The following is a 19,513-nucleotide window of genomic DNA, read 5'->3' on the forward strand; positions in this document are numbered from 1 at the left end:
CACTTGTCAGGGTTCATAGCTGCCTGGAAAATCGGAGAATTTAAAAAGCATTGGGAAATATTATGTTTGTAAATTTTGTGAAAGCCTGCCCTGGGTTTTTTAATTAAAGAGAAAACTATTTATGGTTTTGAAACCTTTATGAGAGATTCTTTCGGTATAAAAAAGATTATGAGTCCAGTTTAGAAAAAGTTTGATGCATATACACCAATTAGTGTGTAAAAATGAACTAAAAGTGACCTGGATTTTTTTTTATAAGTCGGGGAAAACCTGCAAAAGTCAGAGAATTTTATTTTACTTTTGAAGTATGAACCCTGACTTGTAAATTGTAGCTTCAAGTAATTAGTTTTCTGAATTTGCTGATTAATTTTTCATTATGGAAACTAATCGTCATGACATTTATCTTTATAACAAATCGATATTAGGGATAATGCTTCCATTCTATCGTTCAATTGACAATTGACAGTGTTAAGGTTAAACTTAAAAAAGGGAGGAACTTTTGGGAGGTTAGAAATGTTACTAATGATAGAAGTAATCGTGATTTTTTAATAAAATGGATTTGCCTTGCGGTGAAAATATATTGTATTTGATGGAAGAAGACATTAATTCGTTTCTTAATAGTGACATGGAAAATACATCAATTGATTTGGATAAAATATATCAAAATGATGAAGAATATCCTATCATCAACAGATACAACTTAATTACACTTGAGGCAGATCCTCTTTTAAGTGAAGCCCAAATTACCGAAGGTAGTGCTATGTTCGATGCATTTGATATCTGCATTCCCAATTCAACGTACATCTCCAAGAAATTCAAACTAATAGAGTCTGATGGTACAATACTAAGAACAGTCACCGATAAAAGCAATCAAAGCCAAAACCTATGTAAAACGAACAGTCTGTTTCCAAAAACTGATACATTAAAAACAGTGACGTTACTTACAATAGAGATGAAGGTTGATGGTCAATGTGCTGCTGCAATTTTCAAAGATACTGAAGGAAATCAAATTTTCTCACCTCAGAATGTGCAGGTAATATTGGCACTGACAAAATATGCTGTTTTATTAAGTGAAATGTTTTTTTCTATTTTAGTTACCAGATAATTATGTACAGTCAGAAAATGTACAAAAAATAAAAACAGTAAATCAGGTTCCGATTTGTTCGGAGTTAGACATTACTTTACCACAGATAGTTACTGCTTTGGGTGCTAAAATACATTTGTGCCCCCTTAAATGCAACAAAGCCTATCTACATGTTGCGGAAGCAAAACTTCATATTCTTAAACATATACAAATAAAGCCGTATAAATGTAATCAGCGAGGATGTTCTTGGCAATTTTACACAGCTTCTAAGCTTGCTAGACATAAAGAAACTCATTCAAATAATAGAAATTTTATATGTGATATATCAGGCTGTAAAAAAACCTTTTCTACCATATATAACTTAAACGATCATAAGCGGAGACATAGCAAACCTGCAACGTTACCTTGTTCTGTAAATGGTTGTAATTTACTTTTTCAAAATGAAAAGCAACGAAGGGCACATTATAAAGCACATGATAATAGAGATGCCCCTTTTCATTGTAGCATAGGAAAATGTACAAAATCTTTTTTTACCAAGTCAATACTTGATGCTCATTCAAGATCTTGCACTCAGAAAGGGCTGGAAAATGTGTGCAAGTATCCAAACTGTGGAAAGGCTTTTGCTACTCCATATAGACTTCGTGAACACATTAGAATACATACTGGTGTTAAACCATATAAATGTCAGTTTGAGAATTGTACATGGAGTTTTACAACAGCAAGCCGATTAAAAAGACATCAAAGCACGCATATCCCTGAAAGGAAATTTCATTGTACTATGGGAAATTGCAATAAGTCTTTCTTAAGATCTGAACATTTAAAAGACCATACATTGACCCATATTGAGAAGAAAATGTTTGAGTTGGAAGGTAAATTTTATTATTATTTTAAACTTGCTCACCTATAGATAGGTACAAACGTACTTCTAGTATTATTTCAAGAGTTAGGCATTTTTATATTGAATCTCGATCACTTGAAGTAGTGCATGTGGAAAGTAAATCGTTATCAGTAAGGCGTTCTTACATAAGTAGTGTCCAACATTTTTGTTACTGCTTTCTTCAAATCTGAAGTGTTTTTAATTGGAATAAGTGCTTTTCCTATAACCAATTAAAAAAAATAATTGAATTTTAAACTTTGGTACTAATTTAGTTTTTTACAATATTTTGTGCTGCCTCTAAAAATTTAAAAGTTTAGTATCCAGCTGAACACTTATACCGACTGAAATATACATTTTAAAAAATTATAGGCAAATCAGCAATGCTAGCCCAAATGAAAAAAAACAGTTCTGGGAAAAAAGAGCAGATGGATGTCCAACAGGGAGAGGTAGATTCTAAAGCAAATAATCATGCAGATATATTACTAAAACAAGCAATTAGAAGTCTTGAAGTTCCTTCTGATGCTATATTGGGAAATGGGTTAGTTGCTAATAAGAAACGTGTATCTGTTGAGGACGAAAAGTTTTCTACAGTAAACTTGCGTGATCTCGACTAGTATTTAAGGACGTTAAGTTATCAAGGTTGTTTTAATTTTCAAGACTAATTATTTATTAAAAATTTGTAATTCCAAAATCCCTATTTAAATAAATAGCATATTTAATGAGCTTCAGTTTTATGTATATTTTAGTGGCCTCACAGTTTGAAAGAAAGAATTACTTGTAGATAATTCTCATTGGAATTATATACATCTTTTTCTTAAGGTGGTAGTTAATTTTTCCTGATTTTTTGAATTCCGATCATCTTTCAATAGCTTTGTTCCTAGAACATTCCAAAACAGTTTGTAAGTCAGGTGACGGTGAGTTTGAACATGCTTTAAATGACAAAAACTTGCACCAAAAATTTTTTTGCAGATTTCAAATTTACAACTAGAATAAGTCGTCCAAAATTCAGAAAAAAACAATCGAACAATTTCAGATTAAATTAATAATTCAATTAAAATTGATTATTCTCAAAAACAGCTCGGCAAAAATGAAAAAATTTAGGATTTTGACTGCAAAAAAATTTGTTGGTGCATATTTTTTATTTAAAACCTCAAACCCACTGTGGGGTGCATGCATGCACATTCTGATATAATGTGCACACAGAAGGTTCGAAACTCATTGTTTGGAATCAAATGTGATTGCGTCCGACTGTTGGAAACTGATTCTAATGCACTGGAAACAAAGCTAATATTACTTAGCTTACCTTTGTTTTTTACCACTTACTCTCTTTCATCTTTGGACAATCGATCCTAACCCAATGGTTATTGATTAACATAAGATTTAAGAAAACAACAGTGTGGGTATGTATTTTTTATTTTTAACACAAATATAATGCAACATACACAAAGTGATATATTTTATATATTCTAATTATATATCTAACCAAAATATAAATTTTTCTGATTTTAAAACAATACATTTCATAATTTACAAACTGTCATATTATAACTTTGCTTATGCATATTGAAATCTGAAAACAGTAGTAGAATACCACTTTAAAAATTTAGTCATAATAAAATGTTAATGAAACATTTCTAAATAAATATTATATAAAAAAAGAATATGGACAATTTCAAATATCCTTAAATGCTTATCCAACACTTACAATGCCAGATGGACGGATCCTAATCTATTCAAAAGCATATAAGCATATTTATCCTATATTTAACATATTATGAATAAACATTTCAGGATATCTTATGAGCAATATGTTGCCCTAAGAGGACCAGCGAATTTATATTCTAAATTGGTCCATGTGTATTATTTAAATAATGATCAATATATTTTTTAAAAATAAATATACAAAAAAACTAATATAATATTCCTATACATATACATATATCGATTATTCTATAATGCACTCACTACTAGACATAACCATAAATATTAATTGTTGTTTTATACGATTTTTACACGTACACTTAAAACATGTTTAATAATTAAACTGCACATTTATGTTACTAAAAATACCTCAAAGCCAATATCTAATATGTACATAAATATAATTCAGTCTTATTAACAAATCAAAATATTTTTCAAAATAATAGTTTTCGATTAGGAAGGAGTAACAAATTAAAAAGATTATACAGCTCTTGGTCAGATGGCAAAATTATTTCTTTCAAAAATATACCTTACAAGTGATGATGCAAGAAAAACCAAGACATAGTATATGTATATACAGGGTGTCTCATAATTAGTGTCAAATACTTTGCCACTCGATTCTATTGCCAAAAATAAGAATATTTTTTCATATAAGCATGGGTGGAGAAATGCTTCCTAAGAGAGCTACGCCCCCCTAAATGGAGCCTCAAAAAATTAATTTTTTTTTTAATATTTCCAAAACGGGTTGGAGGAAAATTATGAATTTTGATATCTTGAGCGTTCATTAAAAGTTGAAATAGATCATAAAATTTTTCAAAAATTTTAATCAGGGCCGTCTCAATTGCGGGGATTGTCGGCTAAAATTTGCCCCAATTTTTTTGCTTGTTGAAATTTTCAAATTCAGATGCCAACGTATGATAGACCCTCATTTCCTCTACAAAAAGGTACTCTTTTTCCGAAATTTGCCCCAAAATTTTCACATGTTGCTATATTCAAATTTAAACAGTCAAATTTTATAAATCAGAGTATTCTATGAAAAATTGGTAATGTTCTTTTATATCGAAAAATCAGTTTAAATATGTTATAACATTTTCCAAAAGTGTGCTTTTCCAAGCACTTTTCACATTGTTTATTACAATGTATAATGATATGATTTTTTAATTTTATTAAGGTAATGTAATGAAATGTTTAAATCCGTTTTTCTTGGAAATGGAGCAATTTATCGAAAGAAATAAAAAGTATCTTTTTGTAGAGGAAATGAAGGTCTATTATCATTGGCATCTGAATTTTAAAATTTCAACAAGCAACAAAATTGGGACAAATTTTAGACGTCGAAATTCATAATTTTTCTTCAATCCGTTTCAGAATTTAAAAAAAAAATTAATTTTTTTGAGGCTCCATTTACGGGGGCATAGCTCACTTAGGAAGCATTTCTCGACACATGTTTATATGAAAAAATATTCTTATTTTTGGCAATAGAATCAAGTGGTAAATTATTAGACACTAATTATGAGACACCCTGTGTATATATATATATATATATATATAGAAAAGATATTCGTGGCTTTGGTATATAGTGTAACTGAAGAAGCAATAAAATATTGCGAAAGCTTTTACATAGAAAAAAGAGTTTCATCTAAAAAATAGGCTTTAATCCCACTAATAAGAAGATTTTAATTATATATATATGTATTATTATTGAATGGTCTTTCACTTATTATTCTGAAATGTCAGAATTGAATTTGAGGCGTTCTTATTGGTTATATACAATCCAATTCAGGAATGTCAGTAAAATTTTATCATTCAGATCATTCCGGAATTGGAAACTTATTCATAAACACTACAGGCTGGTTTATACATTATTTATACAAAAAATTGTACTTTCGTTTAATTTTTTTTTTATGAATAATGTATAATAATACTTTTTTTACACATAACTACATTTTTTTTTATACATTATTTGAAATGTGTGTGTATATATGTACTACTCACACATATATTTACATAGAAGTAAAATAAATATTATGTGTCACTGAAATTTAAATAGTATCTTTCAAATTATTTTACAAGTATTTCAGGTTACACAAGACTAATTCTGAATTACACTAATTTTACTATATAATAATATGTATTTTTTTAGTATATATATTTACATAAATGCTTTTGTGGAATTTACAAATGGTAATCGAATAATAAAAATTTTATATAATCACAAGTTATTTAAAATCAAATAGTCAGTCTTCTACATATTGTTTGAAAGAGATTTTATAAAATTATTCTTATGAGGAATTACCACAATATAAATATTGAGGTACGTATTGTCCATCATTATCATATAAAGATAAAATGAAATATTTACATCAAGTGCACATATGACATAAAAAATGACGACCATTTCTATGAATAACGAGAGTATATCCTTAAGCCTTGTCCACAGTAATAAAAATATTTGTTGTAATCTTTATCGGACAAAATATATCCAAGCATGGATAATCTCAATTTTAGCAGTTTAAGATACATCCGCTTCAATTAAAATAGATGTAACTTTTACCAAATACTGGTACGAAAGTAAGTTCCGTATTTGAATTAATAAAAAGAATTCTTTCATTGGTTACATTTATTTTTTTATATGTAAGGGTCAAGGTCATTCCGGGTAAACATGTGCCATACATTAGCCCCATTAAAGTTTATGCTGCTATGGCGCACATTTTTGGAACTTCATGACATGTTTTATCTACCCAAATTCAATATTTACCAAGAATTCCTTTTTGTCAGATCTGTTTTTAATTCCAAAATATATCGAGATCTAACCGGAAGGAATGAACCTTCTCAAATAATCATCAGTTTCATAAATAACACAATGCAAATGGATTTTTCAACACCTACACCTAATATACCCATTTTGTAACTTGAAATACTGGTAATTTTATAGTTTTACGTCTGTTTATTGCTCAAACAATCCTTGGTAATAAGAGGAGCTTCTGCAATCAAACAAAAACGTGTTTAAAAAATTATAAAAAAAAATGAATATTAATGTGGAGGAGACTGCAGAGTACAGTATGCAAGCTACAGCTTAGATGATTAAATATCTAGAACAATGTCAGCATATTAGGTTGATATAACAGCATCATATTACACTTATATATTGACAAACTAACAAACAAATCTACACACTGCTTATCGACTTACATTAACGATTAATGAACGATATTCTTTTGTAAAGTGACCAGAAAAAGTAAAGGGGTGAAAAAAAGGAAAAGTTCTGTTCTGTGCTCAAATGTTATTTTACATTTGCCTGAAGTTTCAAACATACATATATTCTCACTCGACTTGCATTTTTAACATAACCGCAGGCAAATGTTTTGGTACTTCAAATATAGGGCTTATAAGAGCGTATAAACTGAAATCTGGCGGATTTATAAGCACCTGCCACCTGTGACATATAGCAGATATTTTTGACAAAGGAATCACACACTGTGCGCTTTAAGCATTTTAAAGTGCAGACGTATCTGCTTCCATACCTTCTGGAGGTACTCGTATACAGTCGGTGGATATTGATCCATTATTGATAGTTCCATTGGCCATTGCATATAAATCAGGAGTTACTTCTTGGATTTGTGGTTCAGGCGGATTGCATAGGCTTTGGACACAGAGATGTAATTTCATGTAATCGTCACTCGAAATCCATATGCCTGGTCTTTTATTGTGATATAACTTAGAGTACATGTACACGTCCACTTTATTATCGTAAATTAAGTGCTTCTTTAAGGTCGTTAAAGCACAAAATGTTGCGGCCTCTGTGCCTCCAAACCTGAAGCAAAACAAAAATTATTAATATTTAGAGGAACCGCAAACTAGTCAAAATTAAGACAAATAACTCAATATATATTTTGTAAAATGTAACCGTCAATTCTTACCGATCAATAACAACTGTAGGCCCATTTTGAATTTTCTGCATCTCTAAAACGAAGTTAGGCAGGTGGTACATTTCAGAAATATTCGAAACTTGATGTGGCCAGTTATGGCAGTGAAGCATTTTGACTGGAATTTCATAATCATCTTGCACAGAACGCATCAAGAATTCCCGTGTGTAATATGTCGAGTTGCCATTTTCATGTGTTTGTTTGCATGTGTAAGTGTCCGTTTCAATAACCTCGTTCCCTACTGGCCAGAAAACTTCATATTCTGAATTATCTATAAAACTTATCATAACTATGAGTTGTGCGCTGTGGTCCCAGATCATTTGCCAAAAATCTTGCATAGTATGTTTGAATGGATGTTGGGTTATAATAAATTCTCGAAGGCTATGGAATCCTTGGAGCCAACTAGCGTTAATATAGTCAGATCCATCCTCACCTGGTTTCGGAGTCAAATGAACTCTTGAACTTTCTACGGGTAGAATTACGGCACATCTATTCTTTGGTTGATTTACTGGTTTGTTTGCCGAAACCAAGTTAAAATCTTTACATACAAAACTAGTTACTAACTGCAAAAAAAAACATTTTCCTTAGTACCATGAGAACGACTTTTGCAGCAACTTACTCTAAATTGAACATCTAACGGTTTCCATAGCTCGTTTTTATCTTCATGATTAAGATTTTGTAAAACAGAAACATATCTAGGAAATTTCTCACGAGATATATTTGTTTCTCCACATTCGATGGCTTCTACTAATGAATCATGTATAAAAATGTACTGTTCCTCGGTTTGCACTAAGAAATTTCGTTGGGCGCGAATATGCTTTAAGAAACCAAATATATTTACTTCACCTCTAGAACGAATTTGTCTAATCATTGCATCTAACACTATGTATGTCCCAGTTCTACCTACTCCAGCACTACAAACAAAATAATATTTATATATATATATATACATATATATATATATATATATTTTTTTGAAATACATTTACCTGCAATGAACAACAATGGGCCCACCATCTGGAGGATTGGCAGATGACGATTTTTTAACGAAATGTATAACTGGTAATGGATGATCTGGTGTACCATGGTCTGGCCAATTGGTATAATGGTACTGGTACACTGTTTTTTCAGCTAATGCAGCCTTTTTCTTGTTTTTAATCTAAAAAGTTGTGCAGATATACAAGAAAATTTTTAACAGAATTCAGAAAATATAACTTACATTTACTCTAAGATGGCGAATTGATAAAGTTCTCACAGTGTATGTAGCCATAATATCCTCTTTGACTAGTTTTACTTGAATAACACCATAAGTTTCTGTACCTTCCTTTGGCCAGTACATATCACATTTTCTCTGTAAACAATATATCTTTTCTTCTTAACAGAACTATCATTATTATTAAAGTAAAAAATTCACTTACTCTTCCTCTTTCTACTAAATTAGTAATCATCACAATTATGGTAACCCTCTGTTCCCACACCATCCTCCAAAAACAGTCAAAAGTAGAAGGTAAAGGACCCTGAGTACCAATATAAGCTTTGTTCACTTGAAATCCATCAATATAATTTGCATTAATATAAGTCGAGACTTTTTGACCAGGCATTGTGAGTAAGTGGACGCGAGAGTGATCGTCTGAAAATGTGTTCAAGTAATAAAGTAGCTTTTCCACAATATATGTTTTATTTTTAATAACTCGATAATGTGACTTACATGCAATTATGTTGAGATATCTATTCTTAGGTTTGTTATCAGGATGTTGTGAATGTTCCGAGCTGTTGATTTCATTAACAGCATCGTTTTGTATAGCTTCATACTCTTTGCTAAAACCTATATCTCCATCCGCATGTAATTCTTGAACGTGTCTGGCAAAAAGCGCAACGGGAATTGGCCCGTTGTGATCCGCATCTGGTTCAGGAATGGCATTCCAATCTAAAGCTGCTGCTGAACATTGAGGATTGTCTAGATAATAATATGGAGCACGAAAACATTTCCTAAAAATAATTATTGCTTAACAAATTTGGTTTCCTTAAATAAAATCCGGTGATGAACAATATATATGTGACCTTCACTTTACTAAATTTATACTTGTTATAAATATTCCTTGGGTGATAATATAAACAATAAATATTAATTGATTCTAATGTATTACCTTAATTTTATTACCTGGTACATGATTCGCATCATCAATTAATTACTAAAGCTTTAAATATCAGAATAAATAAATAAAACAGAAATTTCATGGTCAGCTGATTGACTTTAATTAACTTAATGATCAATTGTCTAGGTTTAAAGTTACCTATTTCAAATTATTCTTATATATGAACTGCAGAGGGTGGCGGAATTGGTTTTTATATTTTTATATTTGAATGTATACTTCAAATTCAATTTTATGATTTAGATAATTAATTATGTGAGAGGTTGCCCTTCTTGATATTGTAGGAATATAATTCAGGAAATTATACCTCCAAATTAAGAATCCTATTCCAGCCATCAGTAGTGCTAAGCTTGCACAAAGGACACCAGCTAAAATTCCAGCACCAAGTTCACTGGTTGTGTGGGAGTTGTAATCATGGGGATCTTCACAATTTTTGGAGATATATACGCGCATTGGTTGAGAGAGTTCTCCCATAATCAGCCGATGAGTACGATTACTTCTTGTCGAAGCTTGGATTTGTACATGATAATTGGCATTTGGCGTAATGTTTTTTACAATATACTATAAAAAAAAAACAACAAAATTCAACAATGGAACAACTATGGCTTCAAACATTTACTTACTGTTGTTTCTAGGTGATCCTTTGTGGTAGATATAGTGATGTTATCATATAAATGATTGCCTAAGTTAATGTATATATAGTAATAGTCAATAGAATAAAAGAAACTTGTAGGTCGCTGCCACTGTATATATATAGTTTCATTAGCCTGACACGATAAATTTAAGACTTTCGGGGCACTTGGCCCACTAATATCAGTTGTCGCAACTACAGGATCTGAGGAATAGCCTTCATGTTTCTGAGTAAATGCTTTTACAAATATTGTGTATTCAGTTGAAGGCTCTAGAAGAAAATAAAATAAATAAACACAAATTAATCCTTCATTTTGTTGAAACTCAAATGTTAATATTTGGTGGAACAAACTATAATTATTATGAAAAAGGCAGGTTTCTGAAATTTATTTCATGTAATTTTTTAATAGTATCTAATTTGAAACAGATCTGTTATACTGCCAGCATTATCCAATATACTTTATCCTGTTTTCCTATCCTATTTATATCTTGTTTCCTTATTAATTTAAAATAAAAAACTATTTTTTTATACTTTTACATGTAGGTCACAAATGACTTATAGCATACATTTTTTAAAATTTTCTGTATGTTCCTTGCTTTATGCAAGCCGCCACTAGATTATTGTCAGTATGAAAATTAGCATAAGTCATAAACAATCGATTAGTCATGATGTATGGAAACCACAACATACAAACATACTTAATAGGTTGTTTAATCATTTTAGTAATAGCAATATTTAATTCTATTGAAAATACTAGATTTTATATATCGATTATATTAGGCAATTATTAAGTAAATAACACAAATACTGTATGGAATAATTGATCCTATATTGGCAAATGCTGTTGACCACAGTTGTTTGAGTGTTTAATATTTACATAAGTCAGTTCGAATATCATTTCTTTATTTTAATTAATGACAAAAAAAGTGTTCACTATTATTTTTCTCAATTATTCAACAAAAATGTAACAAAGTAGAGTTGATTCATAGTAAAACGTAAAAACTTAATAAAACTATATCATTAGCAATAAATGTTCAATTGAAAAATTGACATTTTTAATTAACAGGGAGTTATGTGCTGATATCATACAATACGGTTTGCATACGAGGGGAGTCAGATGTAATGAGTTTAGTAAATTAAAAAACACTTACTTAGTTTAGTCAAATTGTAGCGTACTACGGGTTCATCAAATGGTATTTTATCAGGTTGAACTTCAGTGAAGTTATTGTTCATATAATAAACTCTGTAACCTTCAATAACACCATTTTTTTTCTCCGGATTTGCCCACTGCAAATAGATGCTAACTGAGGTGTAGTCCAAAATTGTCAAATTTCTTGGTTTGGCTGGAACTGCAAAATCATAAGTAGGTGTGTCAATGCCCTCAGGATCTTTATTATCACTAAATTCATTTATGTCCGTAGTGGTATAGATATCTGTAGACGATTCCTGAGTCGATATTAATCCGCAAAAAGCGACTAATATATAAACAAAAGCATGGCCCATCCTAGCACAATAAAACAATCAATTAATGAAGTAGCGGATCGTTATGGTTGCTCGTTTTAGTCATTTTTATATATTTAATGTGAGGGAGTATACGTAAATGAATTCTACCGTTGATTAATATTCTATATAAACCACATAATTGAGTTAATAACTCGAACTACACACGGAAATAAATGATATGTTTATCTGAAACACCACCCAGCGGTAACTATGACAGAAGCACGCGGGGAAAGACGGAGAGCAGCCGTCAGACCGGGGCCTACTGACGACTACAGCCAGTGAGGTGGCGCTGGCGCATGTTCCTTGAATTACAAATCCAAATTCGAAACTTATGCGCTGGTTGGACAATTAACCGATAAAAGTACAATTTAAATGCATTAAGGCGTATTACAAAATTCAATTGCTTTTTAACTGACAATTTATCAAAAGCATGCATATTAATGCATATTTCTTGAATTTTACTTGATAGATTTGGCTAATACTTTTATACCGATACATACTTATATATTTTTTTGAACTAACACACTACAACAAATTCTTTTCCTATAAATGCTGCAGATATTTGAAAAAAATATTTTTTTGATTCAGTGAAGTATTACATATAAATTATAATATTATAACTAATTAATTATTTTCAACAAGGCAGATTTTCTCAAAAAGAAGTACAAAAAGTCCTTGAAAAATTGTCATTGTGGAATATCTCATTTATTTGACGGGATGATTTGTGTATGCTTATGCTTACAATAGTTATGTATCTACGTATACGCGAATATCGTGACACACATTAATTTTCAGATTTTCATCTGTACCACATCCAGGTAGTCAGTAAAATTTTATTTCATTTGAAAATTGAAATATGCGCCATCTCTCCGAACGAACTATAATCAATAAACATAAACTCTTGAGATAAATAGAATGAGAACATATATGTGTTCCATCTAGTGGCATGTGCGTTTGTTATGTGACTAGCCATAGCTAAATTTAATGGAATTGTTTTTACGATTAAGATCGTTTTCGTATATTTTACATTTAGGATATCCTAATCTAACTCATTTTTTTGTTAAATTAAAAATCGGAAATGCGCATATTTGGAGCCCTGAAGCAAAATGTTTTACTGTCTCTAGACACCATTCCCTCTGTTAAGTACAGGGTGATTCAATATATTTTGACCCCCCCATTAACTTTTTTGTTTTAAGAGTTATAAAAAATGTGGAATACAAAAATTTTTGAAAATGATAATAGAAAAACAAATGAAACCCAAATAAAATGGCCGCGGATGCTATCTTTATTAATTTAAATGGAACACCCTGTACATTTTTATATATTTGGATAGAAAGTTCCCTGTCGAGCATAGTCATATAGGGTTTGTTGGGCCCATCTCGAACAATAAGCGAGATAATATTAAAAAACGAAGGTTTGTTATTAAGAAAATAAAATATCTTGTAATTGTTAAACCTCTTTCAGGCATTTCTACCTTTTTTCCAATTACGTAAGGATTTGGATTTAGTTGCAATATATTTTGATATATCGGACATTGATATAATCCAAAATGTGTATAGTATTTTAACTAAATCGCACTAATTAGGCCGTGATAGGCCTATTTACTCATGGACAATGTTATATGGTAGGCCGTGACAGTGACAAGTAGGAATGACATGATAATATTGTTATTGCTTGACAGTTTGTATTACTATTTAATGATATGTCTAAATATATTACAACTAAATCTGTAAATCATACGTAATTAGAAAAAGGCAGAAATGCCTGAAAGACAAGTTGTCTTATTTTCTTAATAAAATACCTTTTTTACGTTTTTTAATATTATCTCGCTTACTGTTAGAGATGGACCCAACAAACCCTATATGCCTATGCTCGACAGGGAATGTTCTATCCAAATATGTAAAAACATACAGGGTGTTCCATTTAAATTAACAAAGTTAACATCCGCAGACATTTTGTTTGGACTTCATTTGTTTCTCTACTATCATTTTCGGGGGGTGGTCAAAATATACTGAATCACTCTGTACATAATAGGGATATACGAAAATTAAACATTTTGTTTCTCTAATGGGTGAGGCGAATTTTCGCCAAACACCCGATATTCAATTTTTATGCTATTTCAGTTATCCAGTACCTTCCAATACGTATATTTTTTTAAAACGTAATAAACGACGCGAATTTATTCAGGGACTAGGTTCACACATAAAAATTCCACTATATATTAGCTAACAACTCGACAGGCTGTGAAATTAACGCAATATAGATAAAGTAGGTACTGCTTTATTCAATTTTGTTAATTAATTTGATTACTTACACTTATACAAATTATAATTGTAAAACAGTTGAAGATTTTGGAACTTGCGCAGTTTATTGTACATACAATACAAATAAACATATTATTTCCCTATTTCAAAAACGATGAACACTTTTGCGTAATAATTATAATATGTATATGTAGAATCGTCCAATAGAGGTATGAGCATAGATAAAATGTGACACTTTTCTTTCAGTTGGTATATTGCCAAGCTGCACCGGTTGCTTCAGCCAATATTACGTTCGCTTGTCTGCAATCTGCATCTGTTTCATTTTGCTTCAGTATTCAGACACTGTAAGTGTACTCCTTCCTGAGCAGTGAGCACTGCCCCCTGTGTCTGTCACTCTTGCTCTTCGTTATGTGCAAGCTGGATTAACCCATTTGTTCGTACTTCGTACGCCACCTGCTACTTGAAAGTACTATTGTTCTCTACCTCTAATCAACAACAAAATACTTTAGTTGGGCTAGCAGTCCTTGGAAAATAGACATCTAATTAACTGAAGCAGTCTAGTTTACCTTCTTCGTACATTAAATTAAACTTCATTAATGTTGTTTATTTAGTTGTTTTGTGAGTAAATTTTTTGGTTTTAATATGATTTTTTTTACTGTATCATGAAAATCACAACACAATTAAAAAAATCATTAATAGTACTTGCAATTTTGTATATTGTCTGATCCAAACTAAGTTGTTTTGTGATGAGAACCACTGTTAAAATCCAAACAAACTCAATTAGTCTAGATCTCGAGTTGCGATTGATGACAGAATATCTGTTAAAATATTGAAATAATTTCAACCACTCCCTACAGCCGGCTCTGTTGACAACCGACAGATATTAAATTTTGGAAGATAATTGGGAACGTTTAACAAATGTATGACCTTTCCTTTTAATTTTCTCTTTGTATCATGGCTTTAAAGTATTTTTCATATAAATACTCTAATGAATAGATCATTAAAAGGAAACAATGTTTTAATTTAATTAAAAATAAAAAAGCTTTAACAGCTTTAAGATTACGTCATGACAATTCGAAAAACCATCGTTCTTTAAACATAACATAACCAATATAGGTAATGTTTTTATTTCAGTGTTTGCTAAATGTTACAAGGACCAACCATTAACGAGCATTGTCGAAAGTACTGATAATGGCTCAACCAGAATAAGTTACGCTGATCGCCGTGGTTAACTTACCGACTATTCGAACATATTCATTGGTTGATGTTGGCAGAAGATCGACTACAGAATTACCAATTCGAGCTTATTTTATTCATTAATATTCATTAATGTAAAATTGAATTAGAAATATTATTCGCTTTTTTTTGACGTAACATATTAGTGAAAATATATTTTTCAATATTTAAAATAATAACTATATGGATTTTTGAAAGACTTGAAGAAATCAGGGAATCCCAATGAAACAGTCTTCTGTTCTTCTGTACGTAGTTTTCTAGATAATGCAACGTGAGAGTTTGAGTAAGAAACAGCTAGATGGCATAGGTAGTCCCACATAAAGGGAATAATCGATTTGGCTTTTCCAACAAAGACATAGGGTGGCTGACATTAATCATTTTTTCTTTCCACAATGGACTCGAAATTGTAATCAACTTCATACGTATAATGATCAAAGTATTATTACCTACACGTAGGTTTCTACAATTTTTTTTTTAATAAGTCTAATCGTTAGGTACTACATTAAATTCCCGTATGAATTCATTTTATTTTTCTGAAAAATGCACACGTGTATATCCGTTTGTCGTAAACATTTTATAACCTGACGACTGAAGTTATATATTTAAATTCCCCTTAGCAATATAACATATTACTTCGTAATATAAAGTCAGAAAAGGGATAAACTCCAAATTTTATATTCATCTTAAAAGTTTGAAGCATTAAAAATGAATGTACATGTTTTTATATTTTTAAATAAACATCCACTTCATATATTTTTTCTTTATGAAGGTTAGTAAATCATAAATCATGTATAATGGTACTAAAATATTTCGTTTTTCATTTCGTCCGGTTATAAACAATTACACATATATTTTTTGAGTACCTAATCGCAGTTTGCAATTTTTTAGATCATCATAAATCATTTCCTTTCCAAAATACAATCTTATTTTAAGAAGGTTTTAATTGACAAAGAAAAATTATATCAATTTCACAATCACAAAGTTAAAAGAGAATGAGCGTTTTTAAAAATCTTATTTCAAGGATTCCAAATAAAGAAAAATGAAAAGTAACATAAATTATAACGTTCTCTACTGTATTGTATGCTTATCTAGTTATTAAATATTCATTTATATTATTCCAATTTGTATTTATCAATAATGCACTTGTGAGAGAACAGAATAAATCCCCTATTTGCGTTACATTATAATTTTATCAATAATTTCATGATCAGGTAGGTATATAGCATTTAATGCTGTTAATGAAGGTTTAAAGATTAATATTCCGAGTAATGCTGATAAAACGAACATGCTTTATTATTTCAATCAATATTATCTGCTCAAAGCAGACAGATATTCGGTTTATCCAGAAATGGGATTACATTATTATTGCCATTTTAACGCATCAAAAATGTCTTCATGTAAGAGACAATGAGAACGTGTCCCACGCTTAAGCATAAGCTAGGACTGTCTTTCCATATTTCTCTTTTCACTTGCTACACAAACATCAATATTTTTTTATAATCTATTTATCTATATATTTTTAAAGCAAGTTTATTATATGTAGATATATACAATTTATTACTTGTTTAATATGAATTACTTGGCTATGTAAAATTTAGATGCCTACTCGTAGAGTTGGTTGCCTATGTTTTCCTTACGAGTACATTCCTGGGATCGAACTTCGATATTTTATGTATACCTATATACATATGTATATATACGAGTATATTAAGCAGTTGGTAGATGGGGTAAAAGGAAAAATGAACGGGAAATACAGAGGAAACCTGATAAAAAAGCAATAACTTTCCCTGGCCCAGTAGAGGTCCAACAACACGTGATGTTTGAACATACGGTTTATGATTACACAAAGCCATACCGAAAAGAGAATTGTTGTTACTTATGCCGTAAAGTACCTACATAAATTTATGTACAATGTGTTTTCACAAACAACGAATATGGTAATTATTGCGAACAGCTGTAGTATTTGAACTTTATTTTTAATTAATACCTAATCGTTATATGGATTGTTATGTAGTACTTCTACATTTAGTCAAATCGGTAAGAATTAAATAACTATTAACAAGCTGGTTGGCTTAGTCAGTGGTGCTCTTCGTGGGTTTTAAAAGCTAGTCATAAATTTTATTGCGAAGACGTAGCAGAGGTGGTCCAATAAGTCGGCAGAGACAGGAATATCAGAGATATTTTCATCGGCTTAATTTTGTATTATTTAAAATAATTCTCAATGTTTCAATTAACCAATTATAAGTATATGTACAGAATTCAATTTCGCAAGGAAAATATCACATAATGTCATACGATTTGATCAAATCTTATTTTCAATCTAGAAATATCTGAAAAAGAGTCACTAGGGTCTTTTTGATACCAATTTAAATTTGTTTGAAGGAAGGTAAGGTGTTGTAAGGGAACAACACTCGGCATTTTGAGGGAGCTGATTGTTTTTTTTTTACTATAGCGAAGGAAAATAAAAATATAAATAGCTCATACTTGAAGTATTACTTTTATTTGTGCAACATGAATTACGAATTTTTATATTGATGGCGATTCAAATGGTTGCAATTCCGCGGAATGCAACTTAACAGAAATCTACTCTGCCTCGGTTTGATGCTTCCATCCATGGAGTTAACCTCAGGAGTATCTAGATACATTATCTAATTGGAAAATAATGGGCAAGGGACCATTTCGTGGCCAATCATATCTCTAGATTTCATACCGAACGATTTTTCCTCTCGGGATATTTCTGATCATCGCACAGGGCCGGTTTAAGGTGGTAGAATTCATGTTATCTAGATTTGGAGCGAAAGAAAATAAATCAATAAATACTTGAAATCCTTAATTTGATCAATAAAATCATAATTCGTATTTTGTCACACTTTGGTTGTCTCATATTCAATCAATAATAAATCATTTTCTAAGTATTTAAGCAGTAAATTTGATTTTTATAGATTTTATATCCACTACGTAGAGTTTAAAAATCCAATTATTGTAGAAATAGGTATTGTTTCAGAAGTAATTCTTTTTAAATTGCCAAGTCAATCGAGAGAAGAAAGTGGATTATCCTAAATGGATGTAAAATAAGTTAAGCCAGTGCATGTTAGATTTATCTTTGTCAGGGCATTGAAATATTAACTTCACGTGAAATGGATGTATTTCGAAATGTTACATCTTTTTTAATAATCGTGAAGTACCTACCTAATTATTATTAAGGGTTGTGAAATTTGTATAATAGACCAAGCAAGTTAAATTTTTACTCGAAAAAAGTCCTATCCGCTAAATTATTGTAAAATTGTCTAAAGGAACATAATACAAGACATCTCTCGTCTCGTGAGTCAAAAACTTTTATTAGCTAACTTTTCTATTTAAACAAATAAGTTAGGAAAACAGTTTTTTCACTTTGCAGGGAAAACCATCAATTTTAGCGAAAAGTGACTCACAGACAGCTTATAGGGAGTAAAATTATCTGCAAAATGAGACTGGTTAAATTAAAATCGGTTAATAAACAAAAAAGTTATTGCAAAAACACAAGAAAAGTGCCCATAAACGTAAACTTTATTTTGCGAAAAATTCAAGTCTTAATATTTATAAACAATTGCGCTACGATTTTTTTAAAAAAAATTCTTATCTTGGCTCCTGTTGGTCGTAGAGGGTACTTTTTTTATTTTAAAACTGTATTTTTTTGCCAGCTATCTATTGCATCTATTTTCGGTGAGATAGCATAAATAGCAACAATGTTATTCAAATTGTTTATAAGCGAAAAACGCATGGTTTTTTAATGCACAATTTGAGAATGTTAATGTCAAAAAAACGGTGATATTTTTTAATAGGTCGCTTAATTGCGTCTTTAAGATTACAATGACGCTTTCAGAATCATGTTTGATTGAAAATTAACGTCTGCACAGAGGCTTAAAGTTCATAACTTTTGGAGCCTCCGCTATAAACAAATAGAATTGTGCGAAAACTATTGCACCTACAGCGCCCACTTTTGGCACACTTTTAAAGTACGACAAAACCCTCAACTTGTCATAGGTTTTATAAAATTTTAACAGTAAATGCGATAGTTATAAACAAATGAAAAAATGGGCACTTTTCTTGTTTTTTTGCAATAACTTTTTTGTTTATTAACCGATTTTAATTTAACCAGTCTCAT

The 19,513-nt window shown here is 30.5% G+C and overlaps 3 protein-coding genes across 3 annotated transcripts in view; 1 reads left to right on the forward strand and 2 right to left on the reverse strand.

The window, feature by feature from the left end:
* The first annotated feature begins 396 nt into the window (after positions 1-396).
* Positions 397-2,669, forward strand: LOC108914696 (zinc finger protein 470-like). The gene is made up of 3 exons (XM_018720550.1): positions 397-1,030; positions 1,092-1,950; positions 2,328-2,669. The coding sequence occupies exons 1-3, from the start codon at positions 551-553 to the stop codon at positions 2,570-2,572; spliced, it is 1,584 nt and encodes a 527-aa protein (XP_018576066.1). The 5' UTR covers positions 397-550; the 3' UTR covers positions 2,573-2,669.
* A 2,489-nt stretch (positions 2,670-5,158) lies between these two features.
* LOC108914715 (tyrosine-protein phosphatase 99A) lies at positions 5,159-12,114 on the reverse strand. Its single transcript, XM_018720582.1, has 11 exons — positions 11,518-12,114; positions 10,359-10,636; positions 10,043-10,296; positions 9,291-9,571; positions 9,001-9,212; positions 8,802-8,933; positions 8,572-8,741; positions 8,202-8,496; positions 7,577-8,145; positions 7,181-7,470; positions 5,159-6,640 (listed from the first exon to the last, which is right to left on the reverse strand). Exons 1-11 carry the CDS (start codon positions 11,867-11,869, stop codon positions 6,594-6,596), a joined length of 2,880 nt encoding a protein of 959 aa, XP_018576098.1. The 5' UTR covers positions 11,870-12,114; the 3' UTR covers positions 5,159-6,593.
* Positions 12,115-18,043: 5,929 nt separating this feature from the next.
* Positions 18,044-19,513, reverse strand: part of LOC108914689 (receptor-type tyrosine-protein phosphatase S-like) — a 41,368-nt gene continuing 39,898 nt past the window's right edge. Inside the window, exon 4 of the mRNA XM_018720540.1 lies at positions 18,044-18,152. Within this exon, the coding sequence (XP_018576056.1) occupies positions 18,067-18,152 (86 nt within the window). The 3' untranslated portion in view covers positions 18,044-18,066. The remainder of the gene's footprint in view (positions 18,153-19,513) is intronic.

Source organism: Anoplophora glabripennis, unplaced genomic scaffold, assembly GCF_000390285.2.
Source record: "Anoplophora glabripennis isolate ALB-LARVAE unplaced genomic scaffold, Agla_2.0 scaffold727, whole genome shotgun sequence".
NCBI classification, from domain to species: Eukaryota; Metazoa; Arthropoda; class Insecta; order Coleoptera; family Cerambycidae; genus Anoplophora; species Anoplophora glabripennis.